The sequence below is a fragment of the Leptonotus elevatus genome, chromosome 10 (assembly GCF_054856555.1).
Source record: "Leptonotus elevatus isolate MCC_2025b chromosome 10, RoL_Lele_1.0, whole genome shotgun sequence".
NCBI lineage: Eukaryota > Metazoa > Chordata > Actinopteri > Syngnathiformes > Syngnathidae > Leptonotus > Leptonotus elevatus.
In genome coordinates, this window is record NC_141248.1 from 12,065,086 (window position 1) to 12,086,187 (window position 21,102).

A 21,102-nucleotide genomic window follows, 5' to 3' on the forward strand; every position below is an offset into this window, starting at 1 on the left:
ACACAGTTAATTAAAATTATTAATTAAATTATATATATATATATATATATATATATATATATAACTTAAAAAAACATTAACACTCACAGATACGTCAGAGTGACTGATCTTGATAAAACGGTCAGGAAACGATGAGAAAACACTTGTGACAGCGGGGGACTGAAAAGAGCGCTAAGAACAGACAAAATCAAGAATAAGCGTAATTGAAAAACATTGAAAACATACCTGTACAAAATTTTAATCTGTCGCAGTTACTCAAAATGCGAGTGATGAGCCTCAAGAGTAGGCTATGTAATATGAATTATATAAACTAACTATCATGATAAGTAGAATACAAAGGGTGAATCAAGAGCTATAAAAAATTAATCATTAAACAAATTCTATTAACAGGATGAGAACAGCAAAATAAAAATAAAATAAAAAACAATTTTTCAATTAAAAATGAAAAAAGACTGAGACTAAAAAAAGGAAGGTCTAGAGTTTTCTTTTCTTTTCTTATTTTTGTTTTTTAATCATTGGGCATATACATGAAATTCAATATTCATAGTTGAACATGTCTTATTGCATCATTTCTCGTGATAATCTGGACATTTTAGTTTGCAGTGTGTTTTTGTATACACTGTGTACAATTCTAAACAGTAATTATCACAGAAACTGTTCTCCATGCTATAAGTGGTCCTGGCTGATTAACTATTAAAGACCACAAAAGTAATGAATGTGGGGTCTCCATATCAATAACATAGGCAAGGCAGGTTTATTTGTGCAGTATAGCACAATTTATACACATGACAATTCACAGTGCTTGACAAAAAAGAAGTAACAGTTAAAAACACATGAACAGGGAGATGCTATTGGCCTTATAAAAGCTATCAAACAAGTTTCAAGTTGTTACTATTGATTTCAGCATCAAACTAGGATTGTGTGCTGTCAACTAATCACATAAACGGTTATCTATTGAACAATTTTACTTATTACTGCTTCTTTTTTTTTTAACTGCCTCTGCAGTTTTATCATAAAAGGATGAACAGTGCCATCTGGTGATTGGAGGTTGACACTTCAATTCTGTCACTGCGCCTCTCAAATATGATTGGCAAAATCTTCTGCACTCTTTGCACTGTCGACTGTTTTGGCGCACTTGGTTTGCACAGAAGCATACACATCCGACTCGGTGGTAGCCGAATGCAAGTTTCCTTTATCTTTCTCTCCCACCTCATCTGACAGAAACACGACTGAGTATTGAATCTGAGGGGAGCTGCAAGCAGGCTTAGTCTGATGGGCCTTTAGGTTCAGGTTGGCATAACAGTCTGTAGAGTTTGACTGAAAAGAGAAAGAAATAAGAAATCAATAGAATTGCTTGACATATTGTGCTTGGCTATTGTACAGTATTTTACTTATAGAGCAATTTTTTGGGTTTTCCGGCAAAAAATATAAGAATGACTATAAAGTAGATATGTAGCCATAGAGTCCAATTCTTTGATTTATTTTCTAATGTGATTGTCCTCAAATTTATCTGTTGCTTTTTTTTTTCTGTACCATGTATAAAACCCTTATATACTTGACGTCAAAGCACGTGATGATTATTTTAAACAAATAATATGAATACAAAACCTGCGAGTCAGAGGGTAAGCTCAGTTGATCCCTCAGAGATGACGAGCTGGCTGTCAAGTGTGCAGGTTTGATTTCCGAAATTGCAGTTGTACCTGTGGACGTACGGATGAAATAATGAAATTCAATACAATTCAATAATGCAAGAGAAGGATCCCAAAATGCACTTACTACTTTGCATGCAGTTTACATTTCCGTAAATTGGATTATCTTGCATCTGCTGACGATTCTGACTAAAACAGCACAAAAAAGGAGATTTAATTTGTTTTCAATCGAGTATTGGAGTTTTTGAAGTGCAACCTTCCTATATTCTCTGGATCTGGTCAAATGTACATACCTTGTCCTTGAGCAACAGTTTTTTTTCTCTAATGAAGCATGCAGAAGAACAAGTCAAATATTAGATGATCAAAATACATTGCTTCAACTGATTTAAAACCAAAGAAATTGATTACCTGAGTAACATAATTTCAAAACACAGCAAATAATATTGAAAGACAACAAGAGTACTAGTAATCCACTGGTCACCCAGGATAAAGGTGGCATAAAAAGAGAGGTCCAAGGACTCCCACCTGGTAAAAGAGAGGGCAAAACATATTGATTATGAGCACAACTTAATATCGTAAATATTTTACCTGCCGTGATTGTTAATTTGATAACCTATTGGTTAATGTTGCCTGTTGTTGCGTTGAGCTTTTGCTGTTTATTGAGCAACAATGTGACAACGCTGACCCACATATCAATCATATAGAAACATGCAACACACTTTTAATATGGCAAGTAAAGGTTGAATGAATGTTAACTCATTCATGCATCCGCCAATGCCATATACAACATTGTAAATTAACACATCTCTGATTGTGTCGATTAAATGTGAACATTGTAAATCTTCGTAAAAGTAGAAATGTCGCTACAGTTCTTGTATTAGATCAGTATCTAAAGGATTGTTGAGGGTGTATTATATAGATCTATAAATGATATATATTTCTCTTACCGTCTGAGGTTGTCGTACTACAACAGTTTGTCATGTTGACACACAGACAGACAGTTTACTCGCTCTCCCTTTGAATAGTGACGTACAAGGAGCTGTTGTCTTCTTCGATGGCATGCAAGGAAATAAAATGACACTACATGCACAGGATGTGCGCTTTTGCAGAAAACCACAGACTGAGAACAACATGTCAAAAAGTAAAGAGTGTGTGTAAAACTGTAATAATTTACGTGTTAAAAAAAAGTTGAAAAGGCATGACTCAAATAAAACATTGTGTTTCGGCATAACCTGTTCAGAAAGACATACAGTATTTGTGAATATTTTGGTAGTTGATGCTATCAAAGGTTGACAGCCAGGAAAGTGACAGCAGGAAATATGTGCCAGAAGAGTGAATACATATATTAAAATGTATAAAGCACAATTATTGGTGAATTTTGTTTTGCTGGAGTTATACTTGGGCAGCAATGTGTACAAGTGGTTAGCATATCTGACTCCCAGCTCTGAAGTTGGGGGCTTTGAATCCAGGCTGCACTCTTCCTGTGGGGAGTATGTTCTCTCCGTGTTTGCAAGGTTTTTCTCCAGGTAGTTTACTGTGGCTTCCTTTCCTCCCACATTTCAAAAACATGCATGTTAGGTTGGAATACTCTAAATGGTCAATAGGTGTTATGTTAATGACTTGAGGTTCATTGTTTTTCCTTTATGTGCTGGTGAGCATATGGTGTAACACTAACCCAACCCATTGACATAAAAGGAAAAACTAGTTGTGTTGGTTTTGTCTTTCAGTTGGCTTTGAGTAATTAAAGTAAAAACATAATGGCTAGCCTGCTAGCTAACATCAGTGCAACTACAGCAAACACTCCATTTAACCATAAAAAAAGTGTGTATGTTAAGTGAAAGTTTTAAGTATTCAATGTGCTTTTAAATGGGCCCTGTGTTTTACTGTTTATTGATACGTTTCTTATATATATATATATATATATATATATATATATATATATATATATATATATATATATATTATTTATTTATTTATTTTAATTAATAACACTTAATAACAAGTTATTTTGTGTACTTAACCATGCAAGTTTAATTTAAAAATGTGTAATTGTATGCAACATCGGGATCCTGAACGATCCAGAACGCTTATTTTATTTTTTATTTTTTTAAATAGCAGATAAACCTCCAATATTTCCCACGAAACATGGTGGTTGGCTCAAACACGAACGAACAAACAACCAAACAAACAAACAAACAAACTAAACCATTTTAAAACATATTTGAAATTCGCGAATAGGTCATAATAGGGCAATGCGCGGTATGCCAAATCGCGAGTATACGGGGCTATTTGACAATACACGTTTCCGCCCCCGCCCCCAACTCCTCCAAGCATTAGCCAATGGGCGGGTCTAACCTCTCTTGGCCATGCCCCTCTCAACCCGGTCTCTCTTTTCTGCATAACGCTGATGTGTAACTAACTTCAGTCTGCAAACAGGCTACAAAAATGTTCACTTTTGGATCAAAAATGCTGCTGCTCCTCCTCCTGGCTTTCCCCTGCGGCTTGATGAGCACGGGTAAGTTGTTTTTAGACCGTGTTTTGTGTCTTTTCTCCTGCTAAAATGCGGATTAAAAAGCCAACGTGGCATATTTCCCAAGAGAAAACGTGAAGCCATTCGGCTGTGTGGATTCTAAACTACTTTTCTTCATTATCTGAAACTATAAACTTCATGGACATTGATCGTCTCCAGTCAAAGTTGACAATTGCTCGTTTGGAATGAATGAAAGTTATCGACGTCTGTTAGCGTTAAACGAGAGGATTTATCGCGGACGTAGTAAGGAAAAGTTGAATTTATTCGCCAGCAAGAAAGCAGATGTTCGCCAGGTTAGAAGTGTGTGGCTGTAGCAACACTCAGTACTCACGCCTGATGGGACACGTCACCATAGATGTACGCTAACTTGTATTTGGAGCGTTGCCTGACGTCATAGGTCAAACTGCCCCACTCAGCATTAGGAATTGCGCAAACGGGAATTTGTTACAATTGACAAATAATGTATATTTGTTTTACGTGGTTTCAATCATTTTAATGAATCTTCATTGTGTTTTCTACAATTTACTAAAAACGCAATATATTTAACCTCTCTAGTAGGCTAACCTGACTAAACATGCACACAACTATGGAAAAAGACGATTTAAAGTACACACAAAGTAGGTGCAATTATTTACTAGAACAAAGTATACAGTGTCTCCATAACCTTAAGGTATAATTTTTGCAGGTGACCAGAGAGTGTGTGCATATCATCAAACAGTACCACAACTAGAAATTGTGCAGGTTATGTTAAAGTTGTGTTAAGTGGATAGATTGTTTGTGAAAGTCAATTTTTTTTTACAAAATTTAACTCTGATTGAATCCAATACATCAATATTCACTTGGCCTTAATATATCAGAAACATATTTACTATTGTCGTGCAGGGCGAGTGTCCGCCAATACTGAATCCGTTGAGGACATTGACCCAGACGCATCTGTTGATGAGGAGGAAGAAGAAGATGAAGAAGAAGAAATGCCGGTGGAAGAAGATCAGATCCAAAGCTCCGTATGTGACAAAAATACAAATTGAATGGAATTATTTTCCAATGCACCTCTAATTTCATCTTGTGTTGTATTGTCAGGAAAAAGACTACGACGATGACTCTGAAGGCGATGATAAATTGTTAACATCTCACGCTGATGCCGACACAACCATCGTCTTCACGACAGGAGAAGGTGAGCCAGATTTCGGCTAAAGAAATCTGCCTTTTTTTGTGTGTGTTTGGGGGGGGGGGGGGTCATCATTGCACTCTAATACTCATGTCCTTGTATAAATACTTTAGAGTTCCCTGCCAATGAAATTGTGAGGTTCCTGGTGGGTTTCACCAATAAGGGTAGTCAGGACTTCACCGTTGAGTCTTTGGAGGCCTCCTTCCGTTATCCTCAGGACTTCCAGTTCTACATTCAGAATGTAAGTCGGATCTGAAACAGTACCACAAAGGACATCCTAGCACTTTTTTACATTGCAAATTCAGTCTATTGTATTTTTTATTATTATTATCTGCCTGTGAATTCTTGACTAAACTAGTTAAGAGTGAATCAACTGCGTTTTGCCTGTTGTGTCAATAAACAATTAACAATCAATATCATGTAACAGAAAATTTGAAAGTTTGACAGAATGAACAAGTCACCGCTTAGTAACTAAAAACTTTTTTCATATGTTTGTGTAGTTTACAGCTTTGCCTCTGAGCACGGTGGTTCATCCGGGCGCGCAGGCCTCCTTCGAATACTCATTCATCCCAGCGCAGCCCATGGCCGGCCGTCCATTTGGTCTCGTTATTCTCCTCAACTATCATAGCACTGAGGTTAGAGAGGACCGTATCTATTTGTACATCGAGTCCATTCATTCCCCTTTGAATCGAAAAGTTACTTAGGTAACATGTGGGAAGGTGTTTTGTCTAAATGGTATCGAATCAATTATCTTATAAACCTTAACAGGTCTATTTAGCTATTTGGTATGTGCCATTTTTGGTCGCCAGTCCACATTGACCACATCATCCCCCAAATCTCTGAAATTGCTAATTGCTACTACTGGTTGCTTTCAGGGTCATGTGTTCCAGACGGCCATTTACAACCAGACTGTCACCATCATCGAGAAAGAAGAGGGACTGGATGGTGAAACGTAAGACATTCCTTTCTTGTCCTATTCTGTGGATATTTGTTCCTTTCATTTGAAAATAACTTTACATCTTAGCGTCGCGTAATCAACTCTTAAGTATTCCCTACCTAAATGCCCACAGTCAGCTCCCATTTCCTCAAAGGTTTAGTACCGAACTATAAAAGGAGGTGTGACATTGCCCAAGAAAGCTCATCGTCTTATTAATGCCTCCCAACTTCCAAAATCCTTAATCAGGAGCTTCTTTACCATGTGGACTTACTGACCATGTCCTAATGACAATCTACTTTATTACCTACCTACTTCGTTAAACCAAGTTATGAAATGTGATTATTAGATACATAAAGTAGTTTTTTCCTTAATTCACTGCCATTGCCGGCTATAGACGTCAAAAATTCATCTGAACTATTTCTATTAGTTTCACTTTTTTTTCCCACTTTTGTTAACAAGAGTATGAAAACCTAGATACAAAATGTATTGTACATTTAGAACAGATATAAAATGTGTGATTAATTTTGAGTTTAAATAATTAAGTAATTAAAAAAAATATATATATATTAAAAATTTTGAGGCGCCAGACGATTAAATTTTTTAATTGCAATTAATCGCATGACTTCAATAGTTAACTCATGACTAATCACATTTTATATCTGTTCTAAATGTACAGTAAAAAAAATTCTCCTAGGTTTTCATACTCTTGTTAACAAAAGTGGGAAACATTTTTAAACTAATAGAAATAGTTTAAATGATTTTTTGACGTCTATAGCTGTCAATGGCAGTGAATGAGTTAACAAAGATCTGCAAAATAACGTTTTAAACCTAACTGACCAAACACATTTATTAACTTTACTTCTAAAATGTGATAAATGGAGTGCACTTCCCTTTAGTGCTCTTTTTTTTGTGTTTTTTTTATAATCTATTTGTTCATTAAATAAACTGCAGATATATTTCAGCACACTCCATTTATCAACTGCTGATTTGATAAATTTCCCAATGAATGGCTTTAATCTGAGATAAATGCTTCTTGCACCGACCAATGGACACACAACAATGACTATGTTGTAATGTTATCTTGCAGAGTGTTTTTGTACATCTTCCTTACCGGGCTGGTGGTGCTGATGCTCTTTACGATGTACCAAGTCCTGGAATCACGGACGGTAGGGTCTTTGAAATCAACTATGAAATGGAGCGATAGAAATGCTGGTCAACTTCTGATTTGATCAGAGTTGGAATCTTTATTTCTCATAGAAAATCATGTAAATTACTTCGGGTTTAAACTTGTCATTATCTTAAAACTTGTATAACTGTGCAAACATTTATTTTTTTAACGTGTTTATTAAATTCAAGTATTTAAAGGGGAAGTCAACCTAACCAACAATTCTTGACAACAATATGTTCTATGCAGCCCCACTAGTCTAAATACGGTATTCTGGTTAACATAGCGTTCGTGGAATAGGGGCTAAGCAGCAAAGTCCAACCGTTTTTATCAATATCAGAAAGCGGCCATTTTGCCACTTGCTGTCGAGTGAAAATTGCTTAACAGTTGCTCAGGTCTCAGGTAACAGCCAATCACAGCTCAGCTTCAGAAAACAGGTGAGCTGTGATTGGTCGTTGCCTAAGCCCCGAGCAACTGTAATGTCATCTTCAATTGACAGAAAGTGGCAAAATGGCCGCCCACTGAGATGGATAAAAACGACTGGATTTTGCTGCATAACTCATATGCCACAAATGTATTATTAATCAGAATGTCATGTTTAGAATTAGTGAGGTCACATATATATTATTGTCAGTAAATGTTTACGGTTGACTTCCTCTTTAATGCTGGAGGGGCTGGCAAGTCCTGAGATTTGATTTGTTTCTTGCGGAGGAATATGAGAAAGGGTATGAATTTTGTTTTTCAGAAAAAGAGAATCACAGTAAAGTTAGAGAAGGGCACTGGCGGGATGAGTGATGTGGACATCAGCTGGATTCCTCAGGAAACTCTCAAAGCCATGAGTAGGTTCTTTTTTTTTTGTGTCCACTGTCCAACCATAATGTATAATTAAGGAAGTCTATCTTGCCATTTTGCATTGTCATTCCTTTTTCAAATGTGTGCTTTCTATCTTACAGACAAAGCTTCCCCCAAAACTTCGCCACGGAAACGAACCAAGCGGGCAGCTGGAGCGGATCAATAAAGCTGTTGCTTTCCCTTCAGTCAACATGAGGCCATGAGGATTTCAAAGCTCATTTTCTCGCTTATGTCGGATGCGTGATGGATGGATAACAGTTTTTGGACTTCGATTTCTACTCCACTGCTCTCAGAGTTGACACTAGCTGAACCAAATTGTTGTCCAATTTAATGTTTTTTGGTAACTTTATGTGTGGAATGTCAAAGATTGGACAAGAAATGGGTATGGCTGCAAGCATTTTGCCATAAAAATGCTGTGCAGTTATAACGAGACAAATGATCCTCACCGTGTGCCGTTTCACAGGACCCAAAGCACAACAGTTACAATTAGACTTTTTAATCGTCATTGCCCAGTGTCCAACAACAATACAATGCAATTTTGATTTTTTTTTTTAAATCACTACAAGTAACATTTCAAATATTGTGGGGTGATGGCAGCTGCAATTCGAACAAACGTGTTTTTCTGCAGGTTGTTAGACGCTTCCTATAGATGTCTAAAAGGGGTCTGCAGATTCTTTATTGTGGGGATTCAAATACCTTTTTGAGAAAAATAAATGTGACCAAAAAAACATCTGACTTCTCTTTTGTTTTCTGGCAGAATATGGGCGACGTCTTTGCAAGTTTAGCAGTCGTTTGATCTATTATTTACACATCCTGCATGGAGATAAGCAGATAAATCAGACCGCTTAATTTTTGATGCATCAAGGTTGGCATCGGCAGGGAGGGATGGAGGAGGGAAGGGGGATGTCCGACGATGAGCTCAGCGCCCGCCGGAGGGGGGAGACAACGTCATCTCGACCGGAGCGGGGAAGGGCTTGCATGCACACACCCACCGAGTGTTTCTTTTTTTTGCCACCCTTTTTGTACTGATACACGACTCGTATAAAATATGGGCAGCTAATTTGCCCAGCGCCTTTTTTTTTTCTTCTTTTTTTTTCTTCAGTTTCATGAGCGCCCTTTCTTGTCATCCGATTCACGATCGCCTCTCCGCTTGAAGTGAAATGAGATGACATGGGATTGTTCACGTCGACCAAGATCGGGGAGATCCTCGGCTTTGCCTTAGGTAAGCCATCTCTAGCTACCTACGTGCTGTCATGTTTATGTATTTATTTTTATCTCGCTGCGTGCAGCCATAAGTGTGACATCAGTGTTGTACACGCCTGACGGGGATGTTACATGAGACATGTGGTCGATGGAGTACACGCAGAGAGCCAGACGGACATTCCATGCAAGTTTTTCTAAATTAACCTCATTGCTTCTTTTTGAAGTTAGCCTTTTTTCTAAAGATGTCATCTTAAGGACAAGTTTGGGGGTGGGTGAAATGCAAATGATTGAAGAAGCCCAACTGGCTGATTGAATTATAATGATTTATGTATGGGATCTTTGGAGGTGCCATGTGTATCACGTTAGGAAATGATTATAAACTCAGTCAACCTTTTTCATTGTAACATCACTCGTGGATTTCATCAAACACTGTCTAAAAGGACAGGAAAATGAAGTGGTGGTTCTGTTGACACAGTTCTGAGGTTCTGGGTTCGAATTTTGGCTGTATAGTTTCCATGTTACATGGGGTTTCTCTGGTTTTAATGTACCATCAGCATGAATGTACCTGTGAATAGTTATTTGCTTGATAAGTGTAATTGGGTGGCAACTATTCGTGGTTCTATCGGTCCCTGCCCAAGTAAGATGAAATCGGCTCCAATACTCATCCGTCGCCCTACAGAGGACGAAGAGCTATAGGCAGAAAATTGATGGATGGACAATTTTACATCAATCAGATTTCTTACTGCGCTTATCCTTATCAGGGTTGTCATTGAGCTGGAGTCTATATATGGCTGCTGCCATTCAGCAAGAGGCGAGTTACACCCTGAACTGGGCGCAAGCCAATCACATCAGCGTAGTTTTTGCTGAACGTTAATCAATGTAATTACCTGTCAATCCTGCTTTTTATGCCTACAAGAAGCGACGGGCAATGGCTGTAGGTTCACTTTATTATGTACAAATTTGGGCATGATTATTACTGTCTTGTGAGATGATGAGTTAAGTTTGTTAGTTAGCAAAATAAGAACTTTGTTTACTGTAAACACATAGAGGAAGTGGTACACTGTTACACTGCATGTACAATATTTGTGTCTTTTTCCCAATGCTTTTGCCCTCTCGCAATATGTTCTGTGTTTGGGTTATTTTAAAAGTTTGTTTAAAGACCTAAAAAAAAGCTTTGTTGTAAAAAAAAACATGCTCAGGGCGTATTTAAACAGGGTATTTTAACATTCCGGATTTCATTTATTATAGGGGTGGTCTAGGACAAAACATCCGCCGTAGAGGAGGGATTACTGTACTTGGATATTATTAGTAGGCCCATTTCTACCACTTACGGTGCAGTTATATGCCCATTAGGGTGACCAAACGTGCCTCTTTTAGGAGGACAAACCATTTTCTTACATCCTGTTCGGGCGTTTATAAATTCATGATGTCCGGTTGGCATTGCGTGACTAATAGGAGGTGAAGTACACTGTGTAACTGCGACTGGTGCCACAATTTCAAGGCCGGGGGCAACTGTCCTCTTTTTTTGGAAATGGGAATAAGCTCACCTTACCCAAAAAATGCATTTTACCTAGATGCTACAATTTACAGAGAACCGGGTCTGTTCTCTATACTGTAAATTCCTAAGCACCCTCGGTGCCTGTTGTCTGTCCGCCGGCCGAGAGGAACCTAGGAAGCCTGTTAGCTCACGAGCTAGCATGTGGCTAGTCACAATGTAGAAGGCCTAGAAAATGATTCATTCCCATTTTCAATATTTCATATTTAGCAGGATTGTTAACAACAGTTCTCAGACATATTTCTTTTCACTTTCTAAGGACTTTAAATGCAGTTTATTGGCCATTCAGGCATCCTATAGCATTTGTGCTAATTAGGTTCATGAGTTAATTGGAGCCTATCGCAGTTGACTTTGGCGAGAGGTGGCCATGTGGTGTGTATAGTTATAAATAAACAACCCATCAAACTCACAATCATGCCTATATGGACCATTTACACAAGTCTTCAATTAGACTACATTCTTTATTTAACCTATGCATTTGTGAAGGAAGCCAAAATACTTTGAGAAAACCCCTGAAAACAAGGGGGGAAGGTCTGAGCTGAGGTTCGAACCCAGAACCTCTCAACTGTTATTGGAGTCGGAGGCTACTGAGTATCCAGAGATTTGCGTATTATTTTCTCTAATCGCACTTAGTTCAATTATTCTTTTCCTCTTTGTTTTCATTGCACCATCACAAAAAGTAACAGAAAAAGCACATTGTTTGTGACTTTAGAGCGGGTTGGTTTGTGGTCAAAGTCATAATTGTACAACTGCCAAGACATTCCACTCTACTGCGAGATGAATCGTTGCTTTATTGATCAGGCTCTCTGTGGTAACAATATGTCACCTGCATGTGCATTTCAGTGTTCCTGTCCATCTGCGTGCTGGTAGATTCGTCCGATGTGAATTGTGAGAACGTTTACAAGGACTTCTCGGACTGTGTCCTGGAGCTGGGGGAGAGCATGGACAACTATCAGGAAAACGTGACCAGTGAGAGAGGAGTGGCAGCCGTGTGCAGGTGATGATTCCTTATGAGAATGGAAGAATTGTAAATACAATTTCTAATCTGACAAGGTGTAGAACTGCACAGCATTATACCGAGATGTATTATTTTTATTAGCATTTTTTTTCCGCAGCTGCATTGGAGAGGCAAATACTGTGAACTACAACCACTATTATAAAGATTTTTTATTTTTATGACAAGCTTTACAAACTGAGAATGATTATGTTTGAAAAGGGAGAATTCTTGATGCAGCACCTATGTTGGATCTAGCGCAATTGGTTGGAAAGTATATATATTTCATTTCTCTGAGTAGGATTCATGACCGAGCAGAATAACGCGTCTGCATCTCGTGACAAAAGCAAAGAGCCCAGTCCATCATCCAAGAGGATGAAGACAGATTTGAATGGTGCCGAGACACTGAGCCACTCATCTAAATAATTTATGACTTTGCTGCAGTGGTAATGAAATTCCGGGGACTGTTTTGTCATTGTTATTGCACTCCACCACCCCGGCGTAGACACCGATTTAAACCCGAGGGTTCTGTTGAAGAATTTCCACTCGCAATATCATCTGCGATATTGTTTCTCTCTCGGAAGCGGTTGCCATGGTAGTTGAAGCTCAATTTGACTTACTGCGAGCCACTGTATCCATAGCCGTGATGGATTATTGGCAAGTAAATGAATCCGCGACAGCCAGCAGGGATGAATTCTGAGTAATATGGCAGATGATTGGCAGCACTGATCTGTTGATTCTTTGTTTGCCGCAGCCACTGGGAAGCTTTCCACACGTGTGCCCTGACGGCGTTGTCCGACTGCCAGCAGGAGGTCAGTTCCATCTGGGAGACTCTCAGGCAGGACTCCAGAAAGATGCGCTTCCAGGGAAGCTTGTTTGACCTGTGTAGCCCCAGCTCATCTCCAAGCATGAGTTCACCTGTTGCGGCGCTGACCCTGCCACTCACGGCCATGTTGCTCACCACCGGGCCCAGATGGTCCTTCATGTAAAGGCGGCCGCAGAAGCGGGGGCGGAAGGAGATGAGATGGGAAGATTGATGCCTGTCTGAGGTTCCACCAAGCTCAGTCTTCCCAAGCACAACCTAAAGCCAAGGAAAACAACAAGGATTATTTTGACGCTATATCTGTAGTTAGTCAAACAATCTTGGAAATCAAACCATAAAATTGTCAAAAGGTATAGTGGTCCCACCAATGATGTTATTTTTAAAGCAATGCTTTAATGTATTTGTTTTGAGGGCACCCATGTATCATATGTTGTCAAGTTAGATCAATATAAGTCAAAGAAAGGGTTCAAAATTTAGCAATAGCTTCCTCTTATTCTGTACGCTCAATATGATGCTACTGCCAACAGTTAGCTAGCTTAGCTTTGCGCGTATGGTTCCTATTAGTGGCTGTGCCGTGCATTTTTTACCTGGACCTCCAGTGCGGCCTTACCCTGCTTAATCCACCTTGTAATACCATCACTATCACATTCACATCACAACTATGCTAAAAAGCAATAAGAGCACCCACAACTTCACACAATTTATTTTCCAAAGAACAAAAAGAGAACAAGGCACTTTGAATAATAAAAACATTTAAAATTGACAAAATCCCCCCCCGTTCCCCCAAATAAAAAGGAAGATTCAAATAGCTACTTTGCGTCACTATGGGTATGGGTATGGGAACTAGCTGTTGCTAGCTGCTAGCTCCTGCCGTTAGCTCTCCCAGTTGCCAGACTCTCCAGACGCGCAGCACAACACCAGCCGGCAAAACAACATTTATACTCAAGAAATTACTCTAAATACAAGCAAATTGACGAGACAACGAGGAGCACCTTGACAAGACACGAGTGGATGATGGAGCTAATTGGTTGACACAAGGGACCGACCGGGCTGACGAGAACAGGTGGAAACAAAAACCTAACAGCAAGAATTTAAAAAAGGCTCACAATGAAAACCATGACAAAGCAAAACTTGATGTAGCCTAATCAAAACAACATAGACCGTGACAGAAACATTAACAAAAAATTACTAAAATACATTACACTCACCATACATGCTGATTATTAAACATTTTAGTGGGCCAGCTAGCTAGGTAAAAAAAACAACAACAAAACAGTCCAATTGCTAGTCGTTTATACTGCTTCAGCCAGTTGTTTCTGAAATTGCTGGCCAGATTAGATTGACATGACAGCACATAGAGGCAGAAATCTGATTGGATGAGGACAAAATAATAATATCCATATACAATACTGTGAGAGTTTTAACCAGTAAAATTGTGAGGAAATGAAGAGAATAGACTGTTGGGAACAAATTTGTAAAACGGGATTTGCTATCCCTGCCTACTTCTTTGTGCTAAACTAAGCTAACCATCTTTTCTTCTCCCTATTTAACACAAAGCTGTAATAGCTTCATGAAATTCGCCTGTTTAAAAAAAATAATGAGGGCACATTCTCACAATGTATGTTAGCAGCATTTTTTTTATCTAATTCAAAATCATTCATATGAATTCAGGAAAAGGATTAGCCTAAATGTATTATTGGCATGTCAACTACTAGCTGCCCTCCTGAATGCTATCATACAATTGAGTTGATCAAATTAATATTTTTTGATTCAGTGCCCTTCGGGGACACGTTTAAATGAAACACATATTCTGAAAGAACTCTTTTCTGCAAAAGGGAGAATCTAGTTGAAATAAATAGCAAGTGGAGACCCTCGTTTTAGTACAATTTAGTCATGACAATCAGGATTTTTACCAAACCCTTTTTCACAACACATTGTGGACAAAGTTCCATGATTCCTTCTGAAATGCCAAAAAGTGTTTGATTTTGTGCACCTATAGTATTTTTTAACTGTATTTACCCTCTAGGTGCTTACACGGCCAAGTCAAATATGTAATAGTCAAAGCAATAGAAGCTGCTTTTGTAATGCAAAAGTGTTTTCAAAATGCAATTTTTATATAAAATAGCATAGTACTTTCAATAAATTAGGTACAGGATTTAAAATAGGACCAAACCAATCAAATATTACATTTCTCAATTGACATCTTTGACACATTTATTTACATTTTGTTGTATACAGTATCTAATTTTCACATCTATTTATTATAGGCTGGTAGTATATTTGTTTCTACGCCTCAACCCAAACTATTTGACACACCTGGTCAATAAACTACCACGAGCGCCGTTTTAATTAGGACATTTGCATTTATTGATCCACTGGCACCAACAAAATAGTCTCATAAATTAACTGGTAATGAGAAGCACTATCTATTTTTAATATCAACATGCTCTCTCGACCAACAGTTGATTTTCATCTTTTTCCTGTTACCTCTCTCATCATATAACAGCATGACGGTTTTGTGACGGTGCTTCAGACCAAAGGGGAATGCGATGATTTGACCTCAAATAAAAGTATACTGGTCAGTGCATGAAGATAGAAGACGAGCCCCGCAGCTTATCGGCACCCTTACTCACATCCATCACCCACCCCGCACCCTCCCTTTCTCCTCTATCGGCATGATCCTTCTGGTTGTTTCTATTTATTCTCTAACGTTGCGCAGGTGCTAGCATGATGTCATCCATTGTGTGTATGCAGTAGTGAGAAATCCAATTGTCCTCAAGCATGAGCAATATGTAAGGTCACTTTTCAGAGAGGACTCGTATCCCTGCGTGTGTATTTCAAGAGCGCATGAACCTTTTTGTCATAAAAATGATTTGAATTTCGGGTAAACCTCTGAATGTACAACCAAGTTCAATATCTTATGTTTTTGTTTGCTACTAGAAAAGCACACTATTTACGAGACTGTATAGGATACAAGCAATATATGGCAAAGTCATGTGTTTGTAATAAAGCACCAGCACTGCTAAACATGCCGCTCGAGTATGTGATGTCTTAGGAGGAATAACGATGGGAAGCAAAAGTGATGGAACGGTATCGGAGTGAATCAATCAGCAGGAAATGGGTCAAGAGAGAGTGGAGACGTTTTATGACTCATTTACAACAGATTTTCTGTTTTCAGCCTCCCCTCTAGCCAAGTGTTGGTAATGAGGAGCATAACAAGCACATTTCCACCCGTCTGTGCGTTCCCATCTGCTTCTTTCCACCTGGACACGTTCAGTGTAGAAGAAAATGAAGGATCATGGCCTGAGGTGGAACCTCTTCAGAAGAGCGAAAGCACGGCTGCACTTCACCACTCATTTGAAGACCATAGATAGGCTTTGGCATCTGAAGCAGACGTCAATTATCTTCCAACTTTTCCTGACTAAGAATCACATTCCTTCAGCCAATGTGAATTGGTAGAGTTTTATTAAAAACAGACTTTTATTCTTTTTTTTTTTTTAAATATCAAGATAGGTCCATTTCTTAGATTCTTTGTATTCAAATAACACATAGACCAGAGTTATGTTATATTAAGATGCAGGGCGGTATTGGATATTTGAAAAAAAATAAATAAAATACATGTGTTGACCATAACTGTATGAAAGAAAATCACGACAGCAATGTAAAAGTCAAATTATGATGGGAAAAAAAATGTTGTTACAAGAATAATGTCATGAAAATGAGGTCATAATTTCAAAGTTGTCTTAAGTGTGTTTTTTCCCCCAGTCATTATATTTCACAAAAGTGTAAGCAGTCTTTCTATATAGACCGGCATGAATTTATCATATGGATACACTCTTAACGTCATTAAATGTGTGTCAAAAACACTTCACAATCCAAGAGGCCATTTCCAAAATATTGAACTTTTTATGAAGGAAAAAAAAAACTCTCCCAACAGCCCACATCTTAAAATAGCTCAACGCTTTATTATCACAACTTTGTTCTCATTACTTTATGACTTAAATTACAGCTTTAATCTTAAACAGAGAGAGAGAAAATAGATGTAATGCTGTACCATTAAACCACTTAGCACAGAGCAACTTAATTCATCCAGACAGGGTTTTAAAAGCTCAAAATAAGAATGATAAAACTGTTCCTGAACTATTTGTGCCTCACATAAAATGACATTTCCCATGTTGCAGCTCCTCAAAGAGTTGACAGCATTTTCTGGAACAGAGACTTTGTGCTGTCAGGGCACAGCTGGTAGCTGACAAAGCCCTCCCACAGAGGCCATCATGTCAACATAATATATTATGACAAGGGTGGAGGGAAACAAATGCTTGCTGTGTAAAATGCTAAACACATTTGGTTAAAAAAAGAAGAAGTTTTTTACAAGTTCAATTTGACCTTGACCATGAGGGTAATAGTAAGACTAAAAGTGGAAAACTTTCCTCGTACATTGAAGTTCAATTATAGACTACTTTTTAATTGTGTTTCAAATACAGCATGTTTGTACATTGAATTATCTGTTCACCTGTTAACTAGCATTTTTTTTAAAAGTAGTTCGCACCAATATTTGCTTTCACACAAACTTTTAACTGAAAGTACATTTACACTGTTTTTTTCCCTCTGAGAACAGACAACAAAAAACGGACAAATAACCAAGAAATAAAAGGTAGCAGTACACAGAGGAGATGCACCCAACATCCTCTATGACAAGCATTTTAAGTGTCTTCATGGCTGCACGGAGAAAACTGTCCATAGTTTAATGCAAAGTCAATAATAAATATACCATCTAATGTAGAGCAGATATAGAAAGATCGGTCCGATGTATGTGCCATGTTCCCTTTCGTAAGCACAGGGCGATTGTCCTCCTGTGAGAGGAGTTCTTCTCACTCAAACTGTCCCATTTTCAGCCAGTGTGACAAGAAAATAATTCAAAGGTTAGACTTGGGTCCAGAATTGACCGGGATGGCCCTGAGCTCAGTCCGCATGCACAAGTACTCTCCGATCACGGCCATCAACACCATGCAGGCCAAATTGACCAGCCACCAGGACAGCGTGGAGGGAAAGCGAGAATTATAGATCCAACAGCTGATCAGATGGAAGAAGTGCACCGTGACGGTGAAGTCCAGGCACTGCTTCCCTCGGCGGATGAAGAACCACAAGCCCAGAGCGCTGCAGCAAAGATACAATCATTATCAATTCACAATAAACATATAAAAACCAAGAAAGTACCATTTTATTGTTATTTGACGATTACAGTCAGGTCCATAAATATTGAGACATGGACACTAGTCTCATCTTTCTGCCTGTAAATCTGACCACAAAGGAATTTGCAACATAGTAATAGTTTTTTCTTCACTAAGTAAAATGCATAATCAACCAGATTCAGGTCTGGTGATTGGCTTGGCCCTTGCATAAAATCCTACTTCTTTGGCTTAAACAAAAAAATAACTCTCTTTTTATTTTATTTATATTGCTTTCAACATAGGCTTCGGGTCATTGTCCATCTGCACTGCGGCGTGTTGCCCAATGAGTTAATACAAGGGAACCAGTTCCCTGGGAACTGTTGTTGTATAATGGGGGAGAGGAAACTCTGCAGGGGCCCCAAGTGCATCACTCAGTCCCATTTTACACAAAAAAAGAAGGGAAAAAAATCAGGAAAACTCACTTTCATGCTTTAAATTACAGCTGAATGTGCATTTGGAATCTACTGTAATTGTATAATTTTCTTTACATGAATATGTATATAAATTAAACAAAAATTTTAGGCCAACTGTACTGGAGCCGCGTAATGGTTAATTGGTTCAAAAGCCTCACCAGGTAAGAGAGTTCAAAACGAACGCCATCATTGACAGCCTGCCCAGCAGCGATGAAAAACTAAGGATCTGACAAAGATATTAAAATAAAAACAGTGTCATCAGGCGTACAAACACAGCAAAATAAATAAATAAAAATGTACGGGTTCAAACCAAGTCCACTCACTTCATAGCTGAAGATCTGGTCTAATGATCCATGTGCTGACACCAGACTGTCCACTCCTGCCAACCACAAGCCGAGAAAGCTGTAGTAGATGCACTGCATCAACACAATTTGAAACACAATGAGAACAGGGTCCCAGATGTAGCTTCGGAAGTGGCTGCCCATCGTGGACTCAAAGTGCAAATCCAATGGAAGCTTCTATCTGGCCCGGCTGTTAGCAGACGTGCCATCCATGGTGTTTCATTTTCAATATCTGAAGAAGAAATAGGAGGGGGAAAACACGAGTTAAATAGAAACCCTCACATGCTCATTCTTTTACAACCTAATTGTAAATCAGACCCTTTGGCTAAAATACATTTTTGTAGTTGTTGTTTACTACAATTTCTTAACAACAGCCTACACATATATGCTCTGACGGTTATGGTTAGGCTGGTAACGCCGATATCATCGGTAGCAAAACAAAATGAAAACTTTGTGAAAAGACAGAAAGGGCTGAAGCAGCAACAACACCCAGTGCATGACTTGGTCAGGCGATTGACCAATCAGAGCCGTTCACGGCAAAATAACGCTTGCAGGAGAGTTGCCGGTCACGGCAAAATATCCACTGCCACCATTTTATGGTCGTTGGCAGCGTGTTCAAACAGTTACGATTTTCTAATACCGTTCAATCTTAACAACAAATGCTAATTACGACGGCCAAACACGAAATAAAATGATTGCGCGGACATGAACGAAGCTAGCTAGACGAATGGTAAATACAACGCGTTCAACAGTTAGCCAATGCTACGAACACACACGAACAATACATTAAATGCGACTGTGTGACTTTCAGTACAACCTAGTTCAGCGAATACGTCCCACCCTGGTTTAGCTGTACAACACGGAATATTGCGACAAGTTACAGGTCATTCAATATGAGAAAAACCGGAACCTCTTACTAAAAAGGCCAGAAAAAAACGGGACTAACCTGGTCATTGATGCTGAAAAAGCTGACCGATCATTGTAATCCAAAGACTTTCTTTTTACGCACCTTACTAGCTTGATAAGATCTGACCCAGGCCTACGTTCCAACCAGACAAGTCCAAAACACTCAAGTCAAGTCACAATGCTGAACCGGAAACGTTCTTGAACCGGAAAGAAAACTTTGCAGCTTAAGTGAGGTCTGTCAGAATAAAACACTTCACGGGCAAACGGGTTTCCTGTTAAAATATTATTTACATGACGACTTCCGAAGAAATTCCTTTTAACGTCACTTATTTTTTCTTTGTTTGTTTGTTTGTTTGTTTGTTTGTGTGTGTGTTTGTTTGTTTATTTATTTGTTTGTGTCAAAATTAATTAGCCAGTGAATAGTTTTATTCGACGTATGCACATTCTGAACATATCATCCTGGTATCATGTACTTCCCTGAAGTCCACAAAACACATCTAGTTTCGTTGGCGTGTTGATGGAATTGAAGATATATTCAAAGTATTCCCCACAACAACTCAGTATACACAGTGTTAATGGTGCTCCCCCCTCCAAATACATCAGCTGGTGGATGTTAGAAATTGTTTCTTTGATTTCCTGCGTGTTCAAATAAAACTCAAAGTTGAGATCTGTGAAGAAGTTTTGCCAGCTTTATTTTCAGAATTCTGAAGTCACTTTAGAACCTTGCTCAAACAGCAACTGGTCCAGAAGTGTACCCCCTCTTTCCTTTCTCTCTTACTTATACAAAAACCGTTTACCCCCCCCCCCCCCTTTCATCTTGTCCTGTCAGCAGAGTGAAATACAATACTTGATTATCTTACTTCAGTTCCTATCTTAGTCCACTCAAGATGTGGGTAAACAATTGGCCCCCGGCGCCTCCTTGCACCAGGGATTTTTATGGACGGCCCTCTGATTTGCATTTACAGACATCCCCTCATTTAGATTGAATCAGAAACCTTACTTCCCCAGGGAAGAGAACAAAGATTATAGATTGACTAACATCTGAATGAACTGTTGTCTTATTATTACACATCTCTAACTAATATCAAAAACAATTAAAATATAAATTCAAACAGAAAAACAATGTTAATAATCTAACATGGACCAGAATTTATTCAAAGCCGACTGAAAGTCATTCTATATGACCTCACCGAAATTCTCCCGCGCCCGAGTTTTTGCCTCCATGACCATCAAAGCTGCATTCTGTTTGCCAGTTGGTACCCAACAGCTGCCTCTAGAGAAGCAAAAACACATTCCATTATTGTATCTCAACATATTTCATTATGATGCAACAGG

The 21,102-nt window shown here is 38.6% G+C and overlaps 4 protein-coding genes across 6 annotated transcripts; 2 read left to right on the forward strand and 2 right to left on the reverse strand.

Annotated features, from left to right (window-relative positions):
• Positions 1–533: 533 nt before the first annotated feature.
• LOC147167071 (uncharacterized) lies at positions 534–4,535 on the reverse strand. Of its 2 annotated transcripts, none has more exons than XM_086088006.1 (6): positions 4,511–4,535; positions 2,058–2,174; positions 1,943–1,970; positions 1,777–1,838; positions 1,609–1,700; positions 534–1,317 (listed from the first exon to the last, which is right to left on the reverse strand). In XM_086088006.1, exons 1-6 carry the CDS (start codon positions 4,530–4,532, stop codon positions 1,078–1,080), a joined length of 561 nt encoding a protein of 186 aa, XP_085944132.1. In that variant the 5' UTR covers positions 4,533–4,535; the 3' UTR covers positions 534–1,077. The 2 variants fall into 2 exon arrangements, with proteins under 2 accessions (XP_085944132.1, XP_085944131.1); XM_086088005.1 differs by lacking the exon at positions 4,511–4,535 and adding an exon at positions 2,597–2,830.
• LOC147167072 (translocon-associated protein subunit alpha-like) lies at positions 4,001–9,031 on the forward strand. Its single transcript, XM_086088004.1, has 9 exons — positions 4,001–4,164; positions 5,062–5,183; positions 5,260–5,353; positions 5,461–5,588; positions 5,848–5,982; positions 6,223–6,299; positions 7,372–7,450; positions 8,195–8,288; positions 8,403–9,031. Exons 1-9 carry the CDS (start codon positions 4,095–4,097, stop codon positions 8,465–8,467), a joined length of 864 nt encoding a protein of 287 aa, XP_085944130.1. The 5' UTR covers positions 4,001–4,094; the 3' UTR covers positions 8,468–9,031.
• A 235-nt stretch (positions 9,032–9,266) lies between these two features.
• On the forward strand, positions 9,267–15,903 carry LOC147167073 (neuritin-like). The gene is made up of 3 exons (XM_086087636.1): positions 9,267–9,523; positions 11,903–12,056; positions 12,808–15,903. The coding sequence occupies exons 1-3, from the start codon at positions 9,472–9,474 to the stop codon at positions 13,040–13,042; spliced, it is 441 nt and encodes a 146-aa protein (XP_085943762.1). The 5' UTR covers positions 9,267–9,471; the 3' UTR covers positions 13,043–15,903.
• A 916-nt stretch (positions 15,904–16,819) lies between these two features.
• Positions 16,820–19,981, reverse strand: sys1 (SYS1 golgi trafficking protein). 2 transcript variants are annotated; one of them, XM_086087635.1, is made up of 4 exons: positions 19,871–19,981; positions 18,844–19,093; positions 18,679–18,746; positions 16,820–18,033 (listed from the first exon to the last, which is right to left on the reverse strand). In XM_086087635.1, exons 2-4 carry the CDS (start codon positions 19,003–19,005, stop codon positions 17,793–17,795), a joined length of 471 nt encoding a protein of 156 aa, XP_085943761.1. In that variant the 5' UTR covers positions 19,006–19,093; positions 19,871–19,981; the 3' UTR covers positions 16,820–17,792. The 2 variants fall into 2 exon arrangements, with proteins under 2 accessions (XP_085943761.1, XP_085943760.1); XM_086087634.1 differs by having other exon boundaries at positions 19,808–19,951.
• Between the last annotated feature and the right edge of the window lie 1,121 nt (positions 19,982–21,102).